The sequence below is a fragment of the Vulpes lagopus genome, chromosome 20, assembly GCF_018345385.1.
Source record: "Vulpes lagopus strain Blue_001 chromosome 20, ASM1834538v1, whole genome shotgun sequence".
In the NCBI taxonomy this organism is placed as follows: Eukaryota; Metazoa; Chordata; class Mammalia; order Carnivora; family Canidae; genus Vulpes; species Vulpes lagopus.
In genome coordinates, this window is record NC_054843.1 from 31,290,895 (window position 1) to 31,309,478 (window position 18,584).

The following is an 18,584-nucleotide window of genomic DNA, read 5'->3' on the forward strand; positions in this document are numbered from 1 at the left end:
CACGTCGGGCTCCCTGCATGGAGCCTGCTTCTGTGTCTCTGCCCCTCTCTCTCTCTCTCTCTCTGTGTGTGTGTGTCTCTATGAATAGATAAATAAAATCTTAAAAAAAAAAAAAAAGAAAGAAAAGCCAGAGGACTTGGGAGGGTACTCACCTGGCTGAAGCTGGCTCACAGGCAGGAAACCCTCATTAGACAGATGTACAATACGATCACATCAATAATACCAGTACATCTTAAACACAAAGTACTTCCCTGTGAGAAAATAACTCAAACATAACATTTCTGTGGTTCACAAAGAAGGAAGAAAGAGTCTTTATGTGGAAGGAAGTAGGGAAATGAAATTAGAGATATGGTCCAGGGCAATAAAGATCAACCAGACTTAGGCTAATTAATTACTATATTCTCATTACGTTCTTCTAAAGGCTGCAGTTATCCACCATAGGAATAATTTCCATATAAACACGGAAATCCTGGCTACCCTTGGAGGTGATGAAGAATCTATTATTGACAAGCCATTTTGTCAGAGCATCAAATAATGCTCATCTTTAAACATGTCTCCTGTGGACAATGAACTAACTGCTGCTGACGGTTTCCAGCTACAAATGAATCAGCATTCCTTGCTCAGGGCACATTACTGCTTCTGACCTCTTCCCCTGCCCGTGCCTTGACCTTCTCCCACTCAGACGCTATTCCCTGCCTTGTGCCTGTGAGCATCTTGTATTATTTGCGAGCTGTGGCTCCAGAATTTAGCATGAGGAGGGCGGCCCCTGATAGATGTCTAACAGGAGTAATACTCCTAATGATCCCCAATGGGACTCTGCCATAGTCTTCCCACCGGATGAGCCGTTTGAAGAAGGAAGAAATCCCACGTACTTTATAGTAAAACATAATGAAAAATAGAAATCTCCACGTAAAGGAACACTTTACTTAGATTTGGTGAGAAATGATCAGGTTTTTTTTTTTTTTAAAGAGTCCACAAAAGTTTCTTCATAGATGTTTAGCTTTGCAGTATATCTTGAACACCTGAGCAAATTATACCATTGCCTAAAGAAATCCTCCAAATGCTATTTTAGAAACATTTATGAATTATGCACAAGATTTCCTCACAGAAGTGCTAGATATGCTCTCAAGAACTGTGCATAAATCAATATTTTGTGAATTAAATAACATTTTCTATTAACAAATTATTTCAGAGATGTTTCATTTTCATTTCCGATCATTTTCAACTTGGTAATGATTACTGACCCTTTAGATTAAGCTTCTCTCCTGATGATATTCCTGTCAAATAGCTAATGATCTACAAACAAAAACAAAACAAATAAGGGAAACTAGATTTTCAAAAGCATCCTGCAATAAGTTCTTGCAAAAGTTGAAGGCTCCTTTGCAATTCAACCACAGCCTAAATTTTCTTAATTTATTTCTTCAAATTCCCTTCCTGTATTTTCTCAACCTATAATTCAAATGCAGTGCAGTGGTGTGCCTCTTAATAGCAATCGGTAAACCTTTACACTGTCTGTGTTGATAATTTCTCTTCTTAGTCAAGAATATATTTATTCAGTTCATCAGGGACTCTTAGCTCATCAAAGGGCTTGTCGGTTTGTTTTCTTTGTTTGTTAGCTTTAGGACAAAAGAATAAACACAAACAGTCAAACTAATCACTCTGACTGGTTCAACAAATACAATTTGTAAACTGTAAATAGCTCTTAATATAGGCAGAAGCTTTTGGTTAAATAAATAAGCAATCATTTAACCATTTAACTAGTCACAATATAGTAAGGAAGGCCAAACATCAGAAAAGTTAAAGCTTCTAAAACACGAAAGATAACAGAAAGTGAAGGTATGTATACTTCTGTATTTAGAGTAGGAATGAGCAGCTACAGGCAGGTCAGTTCTAAGTGGGGTAGATGATGTAAATACTGTAGCCACAAACTGCTGACCTGTAGGGTCACATGGGGGGTTGAGATGTATTATTGTTATTAACAGTCTCAATTGCTCTCATGTATCAGTTACAATATTTTACCTAAAAATATGGATTTATGCCTTCTTGAAAACTCTGGTAGTCTATCTGTATTGGGCTCTATTTCTCCATGGGAACATCCAGCCAATCATCCCCCTTAGACCTAACTTGGGTCCTTCCTTACAAGCCCTGTGTAGACATTTGTTTTCAGCCACCACAAAATATTATCAGAGAAGAAAAAACAGAATCTCACAAATTTTGTTTTTCTTCCCCACCAAGAATTGTGACTTCAGACCAGGAAGAGCAATTTTAAGTTGGTTCAGTGGGGAATCAGGTGGGGAGGTAAGTATCTAGTTTCTTAATACATTTTAAATCTCTTGATCCAGAAAAGCATTACATCCCAGAATACTGAGAGAACCTTTTAGATAAAATGACAGATTAGAAGAGTGGGAAAAAGTTAAAGGCCTATCCACGTTTTTAACTACAAAAAAAGGTAGGATCCTCAAACTTCATGTTGCACTTTAGGACACGAACAAAATCATTAATAAAAACAGTAATAACAAAAACAACACAACCAAGGGAAACGACTCTTCAGCAAATGAGGAAAACTGGAAGAAACTATACCTGGAGAACAGCAGATTTAGAAAGAACACAACTGTCTTCAAATATTGAAACAGTTTCATGTAGAAACTAAACTAGATTCACCATGGACAGCTTTGGAGGGTAAAAACTAGGGCCAGGAAGACACGAAATAAAGCTGGGCTTCAGCTTAATATGAAAAAAGTGTTCATAAAAATTATAAATAGAATCATCTATACTATGGGGACATAGGTCCTGTCACAGAAAGTAACTAGAGTAGGATAAAGACTATATATTCTGGGTACTGCAGACAGGGCATAGGCAAAGAGAGATTGTTAATGTTCTATCGATTCTCTGACAGGTTAATGATAATAATATAGTATTATAACTAAATCTATTCATCAGTCCATGGCTACCCATACTCCAAAGAAAATGCCCCAAAAACCCCCAGGTCTAATCAAGAATTCAATCATCATATTTACATTTATTTTATATCACTTCTTCACATGGCAGAAGCTTTTGTGGTCTAAACATAGGCCCCCAGAGCAGTCACACATGCCTCTATTAAGTTATATGGCAATCAACCATTCATCATCAATTTCTCAAGTACAAGGAATAAGCCTTCTTTTTTAATAATCTGTTGTCTGCTAAGGTTGATTCAATAAATGAAACAAATGTACAGAATTACTGAATAGCAAAATACGACATCATAAGTGAAAATCTATAATTATGTAAAATTTACCTCTTGAAATAGATTGTATCTCAGATCACACTCCTGGATGCACCTCTCAAATACTTCCCTTCACCTAACAAGATATCCCATTCTTTCTCTCAACTCTGGGAATCTACTCATTCCATAGAGTTTTTCCTGACCTAGTAAATCCCCTTGATCTATCGGTTCCCAAAAGGCATTTCTATTTCTCCCTTCTCTCACATCAAACATCCTTCATTCATATACTGCTAACAATTCACTGACATGATACGACATTCACTTTCCTATCTACATGTTCACAACCAGGATCTTTTATGAAAAGCCCTTATACAGTATCAGGTACATCTAACACATTCTTTAAAACATCTAATAGCAACAAAAGTTGACAGCTAGTTAATAATAATTTTTGATTGTCATCAAAAGGATTAAACCATGTTATTAAGCCCCCTTAATAATAAACAAATAGTATTATCAAACACAAATGAATGGCTAACTGCAAGGCAATGAATACAGAGAAATAAATTTGTTATGAAGTATATTTTCAGACAAAGAGTAAAACCTTAAGGCTGAGAGACCCCAACTCCCATATAAAGGAAGATTTTGAACATGATACCATTTTGATTAGCAGTACTGTGTAAGGAACCAGGAACAGCTTCAATCTTCTCTTAAGCCTTATGTAAAGTAACAACCTATGGGAATAACAAAGAGTACAGATGTACCTCTCATCTACACTTTTGGAAATAACTCTGGAAGTCAGTGAGTTCAACTGAGAAAACCATACCTTAGAAATCATATAGAAGAATCTTAGTCAAATATATGTATTTAAAGGAGTAAGAAAAAGCAAAAGAATAACATTTTAAAAACCAACTATATTACTTCTGAAAAGCTACTGATTACAGTACAGTTTTTGATAGTTAATACAGACTAGCAGGTTTCATTCACAGGGATCATGTTAACCAATGTTGCATTCTTTGTTTTTTATAAAATTTGTCATCTGAGACGGACATACCTTTAAAAGAACAGTAACCGCAGATTCTAATTAAGCTTCTGCTTAATGCGTTTTTATTATCTGTATTAATTTATTATCTGTAACAACTTATCACCAAGTAAACCATCTATTTTCAAACTCAAAAAACAAAAATTCAACATGTTCCCAGGAGAAGTTAGATCGCAATGATAGTGAGGTTTTTTCCTATGTATAAGGAGACTTTTATTCACTTAGACAACTGAGCTACCACAAAACCTCCTTGGTTTTTTTTACTACTTCAAATGTACTCCACAAACAGAAAAGCACTGAATTCCACCAAACCACGCTATGGGGCTGGACCTATATGTTTCTATATTCTGTGCTGTATCATACCAGGATGCATTCTTTGTTATGGGTTATCATGTGACAAGCAGAAGGGAGGAACAGATCATCACAGAGACCAGAAAAATCTGAAATCTAAAAAGGAACTAAAAGAGCTTGGCAGCACAATCTACCACAATTCTGCATCACGGAAAGCATCACACACACACAAGAATTTGATAGTCATATATACATTTGACAGTTTCATCTACAATCATATTCCTTTGAAGGGAAGAGTGCAGCGTCTCTGTAAAATGGTAAAGAACAAAAATCTGGGATCAGACTTGTTGGTTTCAAATCCTCACTCTACTGAATGAGCTGACTGACCAGTCAAGACACCAACTTTTCTAACTTCATTTTCCGTATTGATAAACAGGGGGGATGATGGCAATGCCTTCATTCCTAATGCGATATTAAATAAGATAAGGCATGTTAAACACTTTGCTGTGGGGCATACAATAAACACTATAAATTTTAGGCTTTACAATTATTATTTTAATTGATTCCTAGTCCTTCAGTTAGGGTATGCAATTGGGCCTATACTGCATCAATTCATCATCTAATTAATTAATCACTTTATTTTTTATCAGGATATATATTATATATATGTGTGTATATTAAGTATATATGTACACATACATATACTTAATAATTGTGTATATTTAAACATGTTAAATATGTCAAATGGAAAATGGTAAAAGGATAATTTTGAATATGAAATCCTAGGAAATGATGAGCTCCTCAGAATGAATGGCCAATAAAAGGAGAAAAGACCAAAGGATGCAATGAATTTCGTTTTCCCTCTGGCCACACTAACCCTCACTTAAAGCTGCCCTCATGCTGCATTTATTCCACCCTAATTCACTGAGACTAATAGTGACAATGCTATCACAGGATGACCCCCCCCCCCGCCCCTTCTTTGGGTAGTACCCAGGTAAAGGCTCTGACTTGCTCCTATTTTCCTTCTACATGTTTAGGCAATATATTATTAAGTTCACAAATTTAAAAACTTCTAATTCTAAACTCGGTATCAGACTGCTAAGGAAATTTTCACTTCTCTTCAAATATGAGGGGGAAAAACCAATGAGTTCATCTTCCACAGCATGTACAAGTCAGTTTACTTTGTTCAGACAACCTGTTAATTGAAAGGTCTGGAGACACTAAAATTACTTCCCCCAACTCAAGTCACTTAAAGCTACCCAGAGGTGTGCAGTTAACACATACAAATGTGCCTTAACTCACTTTGTTATGTGAGTAAGCCCCATTGTAGTGAAGTTTCAGAGTAATAAAGACTGCCTTTTAAAGCAAGCCTGAGTAAACAAAATCCACTTTAGATCTCTGAAACTAAAAACAGTATATATTTTATAATTCCTCATGTAGGAAAGAGATTGCAGGCAGACACTTGTAGCCAAACTAAGGATCAGCAACATCACTGGAAAAGTGGAAAAGACACTGCAAGTTAAAACAAAAAATATAATTAGTATGCAGGTTATTTATATTTGGAGATCAAGTTATAGGACTGAGCATATCTCATTCACACCATATGATGCCAAATGATCCTTTCTTTTGTTAAAGATTTTATTTATTTATCCATGAGAGGCACAGAGGGAGACAGTGACAGTGACACAGGCAGAGGGAGAAGCAGGCTCTAATGTGGGGAGCCGATGCAGGACTTGATCCCAGGACCCTGGGATCATAACCTGAGCCAAAGACAGACGCTCGACCACTAAGCCACCCAGGCATCCCGAAGCCAAATGATCTTGAAAGAGATATGTGATTCTTTGGCCCCATTTTCGTTTCAAACTCTACCTGGGGTTGCTAATAACATATAAGGACCTCAGTCACATCAGAGGGGAGTAACTGTAATAGGACCTCTGCTTCCTCTTCTGCTAAAATCCAGGAATGAGTTTACCAAGTTGATGTATCTTTCTATAATCGTGCAAAAATTATGACCATACATAACATGCTGCAAAGAACTTTATGGTCATATAAACATTGTATTGTTATGCTTACTGAAATTTTAAGTTAAATCAAGAGATGACATTTACCTAAAATGATTTTTAAAGTCCTAACTGGTCACATGTGACAATTTTATTTCTCTTAAAATACTTTTCCTGGCATTAAAAGAAGAATAGATAGGGAAACAAGAATCTACAGTGTTAGAGATACAGACTGGGTCTAATAGTCTCAGGTAGAACCTCTTGCAGATAATTTTAGGGGAAAGTTCCAAGGACACCAAGCTCCTGCCATGGCTGACTGTGGATGAGCTGTCTTTGGTTCTCAGGCCACGTACAGATGAACTAAACACAGGCAGAGGTAGCCCATACTTTGAACTTGATACTTTCTAAAATCCAATCAAAAGAGCATTTTGAGAAAGTGTAAACATCAGCTGCTATACTGACAGAAGTGCTTTAAAAAACATATTTTTTTCAGGGCACCTGGGTGGCTCAGTGGTTGAGCATCTGCCTTTGGCTCAGGTCATGATCCCAGGGTCCTGGGATCAAGTCCCGCATCAGGCTCCTTGCGGGCAGCCTGATTCTCCCGCTGCCTATGTCTCTGCCTCTCTCTTATGAATAAATAAAATCTTAAAATATATTTTTTTCCAGTAAAAAAGACTAATAACTAAAAACTAGATCCCCCAAATTCATGGTGTTTTTAGGAATCAAAAGTCTACTCATCCTTATATGCTGCATACAAATCAATCACGTGACATAAAAAGAACATACTCCCACTTAACAGAACCACACTGCTCTGTTGACATTTGCTCGTAGCCATTGAAGGTGCTTTTAACGCTTCATTTAAGTGTCAAACTAGGTGACGGGCATTAAGGCTATAGGTTATTCTGCATCAAACTAGTAGCTAAAGAACATTTTCAACAATTGTTACCTTCCATACATTCTCCTCTAAATAACAAAATGAATTAATTAAATAAAATAAGCAGATACTCATTTTCGGCTCCAAGCCATGGACAGCTGTGAACACTGCAGAGGTACTTTTCTCATTGAATGAAATCAGAAAGCTATGCACAGTCAAGCTGTTCAAAATATTGTTTTATGTGTGGAACAACATTGTCATAAGATGTTTGGAAGCCAAGTAAAATCTCAGAAGTAAGGGAATCTGTAGCAGCCTGTTTTGGCTGAAGGGAAATGAGACTGAGCTCTCCCATGAAGCAAGCAACATGACACCTTCCAGTGTTAGTAATAGCCTTTTGGATGGTTAAAAAAAAAAAAAATTTTTTTTTTTTTTTTTTTTTTAAAGAAAAGAGCAGAGAGCCAGAGAAAGGCAAGGAAGTGAAGATCAAAGTTTATCTCCCTGTACACTAGAGATAATCTTTTTTCTTCCTCTTCAACAGCAAGATTGAAGGAAAGGACTGAAGATGGAGGGAGAAGGGGAAAAAGAAACCATGCTAATCCAGAAATGTAAAGAAAGGAGGTGGTCTTTTGATCTCCACAGGACGGCAACTTTATTGGCTATGCATAAGCAGTTTCCAACCAGCTGATCAACCAGGTATTAATGCTCAACCCTTCCATGATCAGTAACCATGAAGTGAGTCATCTGTGAACAGCAGTCAAGCAGAAGGCTCATCTACTACTAAATGACTGCCAGCTCATGCCCAACATAGAGGGGAAGAGCAACCCCAGGGGAAATGATTGTCTCTCCACAGGCTCTTCCTTGACGAGTGCCAATTATTTGCCTTGGGACTCGGAGCAAAATCTTTCTAATGTGCCTGAATGAGAATGGCATTCATTTTCCAAAATACAGCTTGGAATCTGTGTGCTTCTGCATCACCAGCAGTGAGTCTCTGGACTTCTGTTCAGTCACTTCTTTTAAGCATGCTGGACAAATGCAGACCTGATAAAGGCTAGATGTGAATCGGTTCAATGTAAAGAACTGATTGTCTTGCCCGGTGATCTAAAAATTTAAAGACCATTTACTTAATGGCAGGAAAAAAATGCCCCCTTCCAGAATTTCAAGTGTTCAAACCACAGTCTTGTTTAGCTGGATTTTTGGATGAGTTTTAACATTAAATATATATATATATATATATATATATATATATATATATAACCATAATCTTTCTTTTTAAAATCTTTCTTTTCTCTCTTTCACCTGAGAAAGTACATGGTGGTTAAGAGTTTTGGAATTAGCTTGTTTCAAATCCCTGCTCTTCCACTTCTCCTAACCTCTCAGTGATGTAGTTTCTACAGCTATAAAATAAGGATAAAGTAATACTTTATCACTAACAGTACTTATGTCATAAGGTTCCTATAAGCATTAATAGGATAAAGATGAATGCTCAATAAATGATAACATGTCTTCAGAGCAACAGAAGTAGACATTGTAGAGTTTCTTATGGTACCCCAAAATGCAAATTTCATATCATTTTTTAATGATTTTCTTCTTTTACTTTACTGATCTCCTCTAACCAAAAATGTTATGATACAGAAGTCAATTACCCACTTTTTCACTCCTTTATATAAATCAAGGTAGTCAATATTCTAAAGTTTTGTTAGACATAGCTTAAGAAAACTATTCTATGAACTTAAAGATTTAAATATTTCGAACTGCTTTTGGTTTTAAAAATACAAGGTATCTAGTTCTTTATATAGTTGCTAAATATAGAATGTACACACAGACATCAAGTTTTCAGAAATCCACTTTTCAGATTTGCTTTTTATAATGTATATGGTCAGAGGGTGTGGTTAGACATGGCTGCTCTCTCCACCTCTTCCTAATAGTTTAAAACTAGTTTAATTCTGGATCTATTTCCACTACACTTCTCTTGACTTCTGCTTCTGTTTCACTTTTTTTCCCTTTCTTATTACCAAATTTCTTAATTTATTCTCACAGACTATCTTAGATCTAATTTTAAGTTGAATAACAACTTTGATTCTATTCTTCTATAAAAAACCAAGCCTGCCAAAGCTGTTATACTTTAAAGAAGTAAACATTCTTAAAAGGTCCAAAAATCAACATGAGCATTACCTTAGTATCTTTTACCAACACAAATGACACAAGAAGACTCAACTATTTATGATCTTCACCAACAAGCTGCGATTCTACATTTCTTCCTCATCCCATCCCTGGTACCAGCATTTTTAATTTTAGATATCTGCTCAACGTCAAACAAACAAACAACCGTCACTGTAGGTTTGAAATATCATTTTTTAACAGCTTAACTCACGCAAGAATATTTCATTTGACATAGTGAAGACTAAGGGAAAACTTCAGGTAAACTTTCTGTTCTAGATTTTAACCATAACTATCTTACGTGTTAGAGAGCTCATCACCAAGAAATAAGGATATCTTAAAAGATGTCACAGTTTTCAGGTAAGTATATTTAAATGCCAAAAAAGTTTATTTAAAAAAACTAATAAGAGGGGCAGCCCTGGTGGCTCCGCGAGTTAGCGCCACCTTCGGCCCAGGGCGTGATCCTGGAGACCTGGGATCAAGTCCCACGTCAGGCTCCCTGCATGAAGCCTGCTTCTCCCTCTGCCTCTGTCTCTGCCTCTCTCTGTGTTTCTCATGAATAAATAAATTAGTAAATCTAAATAAATAAATAAATAAATAAATAAATAAATAAACTAACTAACTAATAAGAAACTGTCGGACTCACCAACGAATCTTGTGCAGAGGTCTTGGATGAGGAAAGACCAGAAACCCAGATGAGTGGCTCTGCATAGTGATACTTATCTAAAAAGCATCCCTCTTCTCAAGAGAAAAAGATCCCCCACGCACACATCAAAAGAAAAAAAAGGAAGGAGGAAGAAAGATAGCACTGCATATTTTTGCTTTATGTGAAATTGAGATCTCATCCTAAATTTGAACTGAAGGTCAATTACTTTTTCTCCTTAAAATAGGGTTTTAGAAAATGGAGTTGAGAAGAGGAAGTCAACCAGGGAAGAATGTTTAGAATCAGTCCCTGAGAGATTGCACAGATTCTTTTTCTTCAGTGCTACCCCAACGGCTCCACTCACCAAAAGTCTAGCTATCCACAGAAAAGAACACGCAGATATATAAACTCACTAGAGACGTTTACCTTAAAAAAATGAATTTCTGAGTACTCATTTTTTTTTCCAAAATCTGTTTTCTAAAATAAAAACAGTTGTGGCATTTGATTAATAAATAAAAGGCTACAGAAAGCAAACTCAAACAGAATGTTTGATGTTAAGTATGACATCAACACATCAAAATGGTTTTTAGTCTTTTTTGAAGAAAACTATAAAACATTGTTAGGTTGGCATCCAAGTTAAAAAAAAAAAAAGAAGAAGAAAAAGAAAGAAAGAAAAAAAAGAAGAACTGACAACCAATAGATACTTTTACAGGTTAAATCTTGTTGAAGGCACCTTACCCCTCAGTACACTTTGATTTATTTAAGCTCACCACATTTCTCTTAAATACACTCCATTAACAAGTGATAGACTGTGATCTTAGGCTTGAGGCAAGATATGAAACACAATCTTTCAAGAACTTCATTCATTCCCTGCCCAGGTGTCTTGAGCACACCCAACTCTAGTCACTTATCTGAGTTCTGTGAAGTTTTATTCAAATCAATAGTGTGGCTTTAGAACAGCACACTGTCAGGAAATCACCCCAGCAGCCCAGCAATTTGGCCTCCCAAATCCTAGTCCTAGTCCTAGTCCAAGTCATAGCAGGAGTGAAAGTCATCGGGGGAATGATAAAGAGCTTCAGGTTAAAGAGGAGAAAGCACTTCCCAAAGACGCCTCTGCCCTGCAACCTGGTGAACGAAGCAGACGGACACTCCTGTGGGGAAAACTCAGGCTTATTAAAAGTCATCTGTGACTTAAATGGAAAACTAAATTAGAAACAGCAAAGCCAGACATCAGTTAAGCTTTAAGATTAGAAATGCTTCCTATCTGTTTAAATTACAAACCTCAGATACTAATTAATCAAGTTATTAAATCTGAAAGGATGGTACACACACCCCCACACCTGCAGCCCCCCGATATTTCCCCAAGACAGAATTTGCACACTGACGCGACCAGCCTTCAGTGATACCCTATTAGTGTGACCCTATCTTTAATCTACAGACGTGATAAAATGTCCCAACATATACAAACTCAGCTCAAACAGTGACTAAAGATCATTAATCCCCCTATCTTCAGGAATCTGCCCCTCCAGTCATTTATCACACTGACACTTCACTTTACACACGTGAATAAACTTTAACTGAGAAGGTGAATCAACAAAAATCTCAAAGGTATCTGAAGCTGTAAATTAAACTAGGGGGAGACACAGCAAAGAGAGACAAATAGAGAGATCAGGTCCTAATGTTTTTGATTTGCATCCACGGCTGGCCATGGGGGTGGGGAACCTATTCAGTCCTTCAGATCTGCAAACTAAGGGGAAAAAATTAAAAAAAAAAAAAAAATACTACATTACAGAAAAGGGAAGCTGGAAGTAAGGAGAGGCAATCCCTAAGAGTGGGTTTAATGTATTCATCTATTCACTGTGAAATATATAAAAACTTCAGTTTTCTGTTGTCTTCAAAGGAATAACAATTTAATGAAGTCCTTAGTTTAGCTGCAACTGCTCCTGTTACTCAGGAAGCATATGCAGTGGGCTAATTCTTTTAGGGATCTGCTATCACTTAGCTGACGTGCATTTTTCTCTTTTTCGGATTTCATTAAGTAAAATCCTTGGTCAAAATAAATATAAACCATAGCCGTGGACCGCGAAAAGCAAAAACCCACCTTTCAAAACTGTTTCATAATCGTGAAAATTGAGTGACTCAAAGTTACAGGCCCTGATGCAACTTGAAGCTCGGTATTCAACTATTAAAAAAAAAAAAAAAAAAAATCCCCTGAGGTGTATTGTGTGTGTGTGTGTGTGTGTGTGTGTGTGTGTGTTAAGGCCTGAAACTGGAGCCTTGATTGAAACCAGAATCTACCAAAAGGGAAGAAAGAAAAGTTGAGTCGTGGCTCACCCTTAGTAAAAGTTTCTTAGGGAACGTGAAGAAAACTATTTTAGGTGTCAGAAGGACCTCATCGCAGCATCCTTCCAACACTTCATATGGAGAGACTCAGTCCCACCGTGTAATTAATCGCCAAAATCCTAAATTCCGCCTCTGCTTCTCCCTCGCCAAGGAAGATTCCCCGGCAACTGCCTGCTCCCCTCCAGACACCTGGAGCTGCCTGTGTTCCTCCTAAGTCCGGCCGGGCAGAGGGGGAGCCGGTACCCCACCGTAAGGAGGGGCTATTTCCTGAAGTTTCTTCAGCATCGAATTTAATTACAGACTTTGGTTGCGTAAAACAACTACTAATAATCCCTTGGACTGGGAAGGGGGGGGCGACCTGGGCGACCGGGTTCGGGGACCCTGGCGGGTCTCTGGGCCCCAGGTTCCCGGGGCGCACATGTCCCTCTGCGGGGGAAGGGAGAGAGGATGCAGGTCACGTTGGCTCATCCTGAGGTCGCCCCCCCCGCCCCCCGCCCCGGAGCTCAGACCCTGCGAGCGCCCGGAGCGGCCAGGGCGGGCCCTGAACTTGGCAAGAGGCCGAGGTCCGCGCCGAGGCTCGGGGGTCTCGGGGGATGGGGGCAAAGGGCCGACCCCAAGTGCAAACTAAGAACGACCCTTCCGGCTTAAAACCCCGCCGGGGCTCGCACCCCTCCGGCCTTCGGAAGCGAGAGGCCGCCGAAACGCAGCCCGGGGTGTGGGTCCGGGCGGTGGGACGGGGCGCGCGGGGGGCGCGGGGGGCGCGGGGCGCGGGGGGCGCGGGGGGCGCGGGGCGCGGGGCGCCGTTACCTGAGCAGAGGCAGAGCAATCCGAGGAGGTAAAAGCGAGCAGGCTCCGCGGTCATTGTCCTCGGGTGCGTCCTGCGTGCAGTCTCATGCCAAGAGGGGAGCGGAGATGGGGTCCCCGAGGTCAGAGGCCGCGCACCGCACGCACCGCACACAAAGGCTTAATTTAAGCAACGTGGGTCGATCCGGCAAGTTTTCGGGGACTGCTGGCCGGCCCTCCCGGGCGCCTGCGTGCCGCCGAGCCCTTCGCAGACCAGCAGTTCCGAGGTGGGGCGCGGGCTCGGGGCGCGGGGCGCGGGGCGCGGGGCGCGGGGCTCGGGGCTCGCGGCTCGGCCACTTCCAGGGGCCGCGCAGGGCGCACAACAAAGGGCCGAGCGGACCAGCAGCCGCGGCTTCCTGCCCGCGGGCCCCGCCGAGCCTCCCGGCGCGCGCCCCACGGCGAGCCCGAGCGCCGCGGCGAGGGCAGGCGCGGCGAGGGCAGGCGCGGCGGCGGCGAGCTTGGGGCGTGAGGCCCGAGCCGGGAAGTGGCGAGCGCCCGAGCGCGGCTCCGGCTACAGCCCGGCGCGGTCCGCGGCTGGCCCCCGGCGGCGGCGAGGGAGGCGGCCGAGGGGCGCGGGCGGCTCGGGTGCTGGGGGAGCGCCTGGGCGCCGGGGCGCGCGGCCGGACGAGCGGGTGCGGCGACGGCGGTGGCCCGGGCCGGCCCCTGCTCCCATCACCGGCGGGAGGCGCACGGCACCGGGGCCAGCGGCCGCTGCGCGGGCACACGCGCGCCCCCCCGGGGCCCCCGGCGCCGCGCGGCGCTCACCATCGCCGGGTCCCTCGCCCGCTGGGGCCGCGACGGCGCCGCGCGAACTTCCGAGGGCGGCCCCGCACCCCGGCCGCGGCGGCTGCGGAGAGGCGGCCCCGACAGCGCGGCGCGGGCGGAGCGGGGGGAGCTGCGGGGGAGCTGCGGGGGAGCTGCTGCGGGAGCGGGGGGAGCTGCTGCGGGAGCGGGGGGAGCTGCGGGGGAGCTGCTGCGGGAGCGCCCGAGCCCCGCCGAGCAGCCGCGAACTGCGGGCTCTCACCCGCCGCCGCTCCGGCCCGCGGCCTGCGGTCCCCTCCGCCCCCGCCGCTCCCGGGGCCGCCCCTCCCCGCCGGCCCGGAGCACTTAAAGGGGCCGCGCAGCCCCTCCGCGCCGCGCCGCGCCGCGCCCCGCCCCCGCCCCCGCCCCCGCCCGTCCCGCGAGCCGCCCGCGCCTGTTGCCCTGCCCGGGCCGCCGCGCCCCACTGCGCCCGCGGCTGAGGACTCGCGCGCTCGCGACCCGAAATCCAAACCCCGGGGACCTCGCCCGGTCCCTCCCGCCCCCCGGCTCCCCTGCACCTTTCTCCAAATGGAACCTCCCAGCCAGAGACTCCAGAAAACCCTCCCGGTCCGCTTTAACCTCTTCCTTACCACCGCCCCGAGTTGGAAGAAACTCGGCTGGAGCCCCCCGCGCCGCTGCGCGCTCTCACTCCTGCCCTCGGTGGAACCGGAGGTAGAGCGGGGCCCCCCGCCTGCGCCAGCCGCCACGCCCGGCCCGAGGAGCACGAGAGCTGCAGCCGCGGGCCGTCCTGGCCGGTCCGTCCGACCCGAAGGCACGGCAGGGAGCCAGGGGGTCTTCTCTTTGTTTCACCGAGAGCCTCTCCTTCAAGTCCTAGAGTGTTAACAATGGGGAAGTAACTCTGAAATAGGGACGAATGCAATAAAAAAAAAAAAAAAAAATGAAAAGAGAAAAAAAATCCTTGACTATCCCCAAGTTTGCGGTTATAAGGGAAGACATTCAGCATTGTCTGAACCAGCGGGTCTACACCCCATAGACCCCCCCTGAAACCCCAACCCACCAGTACTACTTCTGTTATCATGCCAAAGCTCAGTTATCCCTACTCAAAAATAGAGACGCTTGAGATATTAACAAATTTTAACAAATCATACCCAAACCAAACTAAACCTGGCATATCTGAGGAGCAATCTTGCACTCATTCACTTTTTTTTTCTATCAAGTAAAACACTGGATGCAAAACACCTGAGACATGGTGTGTGCCCAATAAATGGTAAATGTTGGTATTTAGAACTGTTCTTTCAAGCGAATCACTACCTGTACAATATGTACAATAATTTCAAACTTTGAAATTTGGTATCTATCTGAATATACCAGACCTGGTTTCAGGGGTGATCTCTGGAAAGGAGAACTGCATGCTAGATGGGGGGGGGGGGGGGGGGAATGGGGATGGATTGGCTCTTTATGCTGTTGTGCTGCTTCTCTATTTTTTTTTTAAGTGAGCACAAGCATCACCTGATGAAAGATAATCTTTTAAAAGCAAATTATACATTCATTATACATTCATTTTGGTTGTTGCTCCTACAACCAATGACCATGGAGCAGCATTGTGAAGAAAGAAACTCTGGTTAATAGCACCTCTCTCTGAAAGTGAAAGATAGTTTAATCCTGGGAAAGCTAACTGCAAATTCAGTAAACAGGCTGGAGATAAGAATTCAAAGACTCCAACCAAAATCTGTCCAGCAGTAAAAACAAGAATGTGCCATAACATTGATTTGGTCCTTGTGAAAGGACATTTAGTGAGAAAGGTAGAATGCATCTTTTTTTTTTCCCTTGGGATAAAACATGCTTGTAAGAGAAGCTTACCCACTAACAGAAAATTAAAAAAAAAGGTAGAGCATGGTACTTGAGAAAGAGAGAGGAAAAAATCCTCCAAATATTTTAAATAAAGATTTTGGGGAGAATCCCTGGGTGGTTCAGCAGTTTAGCGCCTACCGTTGGCCCAGGGTGCTGTCCTGGAGTCCCAGGATCAAGTCCCACATCCGGCTCCCTGCATGGAGCCTGTTTCTCCCTCTGCCTGGGTCTCTGCCTCTCTCTCCCTGTCTCTCATGAATGAATAAATAAAGTCTTAAAAAAAAATAAAGATTTTTAACAACCACTTAGTAAAAAGTGTGTACTTTTAAATACAAACCAGAATAGGTAAGAGAATCCCTAGTTCATTGTTTTCCAAAGTGGATCTTCTGGTTTCTGGAAGTTTGCTAAAATTTCTCGAGATTTCCTTCATTGATCTCATTATCATTGAGTGGAAACCATTTGAATACTCCTTTCAATCCAATCCTTTTATTTTTCACCCTCAGTTGGCAACAACCCCTCCCCCCATCTCCTCTATCTTACCCTTAGAGATTATAATACCTAGGAGTCAGCAATAAGAATCCTCAAGGAGTTAACTTCTGAGAAGTCCCTGATGAGGACTATTATCACGAACACATATGCTGGCCCTTTCTTCATCCTCTGTCTCTTGCAAAGTATACTTTTCCGTCAATTGTATCAGTAAAAGTGGCATCAGAAGACAAGAATTTGTACTCAGAAGATATTAGGGATATATTAAGAAGTGGAACTCAAAGTACCCGAGAACTTTTGCAACTCCTTTCTTCCACTCACTTACTTTTACTTGTGCAAAGAAACACTGGATAAATGTCATCTATGTGCAGGAACCAGTAAAGGGCCCTAAAGTGGCACGATTCAAGTAGAAACTCAGTCACCCGGCCCTCAGAGCTCTTATTATATAGCAAGCTACACAAGCTCCAGAGTAGAACCTATCAGAAGGAGTAGAGACAGCATGTCATTAGGGTTAAATGATAGTTCAGTCACTCCTGGAGATGGGTGAATCATAGCAACCAGTCACCTCTCCACTGCCACTCCTGGAGAATACATGACTATTAGAGTTCATAAAATGTTCAGTGTGTCTGTATGACTATGTGTGCAAGTGTGAGTGTGTACACCTGGATACAATGTCTACCTGTGTCAGTCTGTAGGCAACTCTGACACACAATAGAACTCTGACAAATAGCAAGGTAAGGAGAAAATGTCTTCATTTTCACTCAGAAACTATTCTGATCACCATGATCTGAATGAGTCACAAATTCTAAGTTTCCGTTTACAAAATTCTGATCTCATTTGGAGCTTGTGAAATTCAGGATCCCTAAAACGTCTCCCTGAGAATTTTGAGGAAACCCAAAAATAACATACTCCAATAGTTATGTGAATGGGGCTTCTTGGACAGTAAAGATTCTGGAGCTGTGTTAATCTCTGAGGTTGGTCTGATCTGATTTTATCTTTTATGGGGGTAGTCGCAGGAACTCAGGAAATAACAAAATTCCCAGGCTCCCTCCTGGGATTCCAGATATCACTTACCCAGATCAATGGGAGCAGGCTAGAGTTCCTAAGGAAACTACAAACCAGAACATTGCTCTCTCTTCGCCTCTTAGGAAGAAGCCTTAGAATCAGACCGCGCCAGAGTCAGGGATACTGTTGGAAGTTCCAGGAGATCTGCTCAGAGGCAGCGTAATACAAACCATACACACTACGGCTGTGCTGCATATTCCAACAGACTATCTCTCAGGGTCCAACAGCTATCTTAGCAATTTTCACACAAAACTGCTGAATAATCTGTGAAATCTTTAATATCTAAGTTAATGAACTAGGTTGAATATTTGAATACTTTAATATTTGAATATTTTTTTCTAAGTTTGGATATATAAGAGAAGTTTCATGCAGGAGTGGTGGGTGGTTCAGGCAGTTAAGCAAGGGGCTCTTGATTTCAGCTCAGGCCTTGATCTCAAGGTCATGAGTTCAAACCCAGCGTTGGGCTTCACCCTGGGTGTGGAGCATACTTAAAAAAGAGAGAGAGAGAGAGAGAGAGAGAGGGAGAGAGATATCCCATTCAATAAAGTAACCTAAAGTAACTCTAATAAAGGGAGAATAAACACATCTGTTGGAAACATCTACTGTTTTGGGAAGCCGTGTCTCCTTAGTAAACATTGTTCAGTCTGTGCCATGCTACTCAGGTAACAATATCTCTAATCCTCTATTCCTAACAATTAAGAACTTCAGCTTTCCTCACTAAACAGCATATGGTCATTACTTTGGGGAAAAGTTATTTTTTTTTTTTTTGTTTAATTGAGCAATAGAGTATTGCGTACTGATTCTAGCTGCCATATGTGATAGCAACAAGTCACACGTAATAAATCACATATAGCGGGGTATAGATTTAACATGCAATGGCAATTCAAGGAAGAGAGAAATAATTTAGGATTCGAGCAGTAAAAAAAAAAAAAATGAAAGAATGGTAGGTAGGATTTCAAAATATGCCTTAGCTTTTTTCATGAAAGAATAAAGTTTACCATGATGCTTTCTCTTAAGAGTATAGAGGA

The 18,584-nt window shown here is 42.2% G+C and overlaps 1 protein-coding gene across 2 annotated transcripts in view; it reads right to left on the reverse strand.

Annotated features, from left to right (window-relative positions):
- ROBO1 (roundabout guidance receptor 1) overlaps window positions 1-18,584 on the reverse strand; it is a 1,146,492-nt gene that overhangs the window by 398,909 nt on the left and 728,999 nt on the right. The window contains exon 1 of one of the 2 annotated variants that reach the window (XM_041735103.1): window positions 13,360-13,618. The exons of the other annotated variant lie outside the window; for it this stretch is intronic. Within the exon in view, the coding sequence (XP_041591037.1) occupies window positions 13,360-13,414 (55 nt within the window). The 5' untranslated portion in view covers window positions 13,415-13,618. Of the gene's footprint in view, window positions 1-13,359; window positions 13,619-18,584 lie in introns of those variants that run through there. 2 annotated transcript variants of the gene reach the window in all.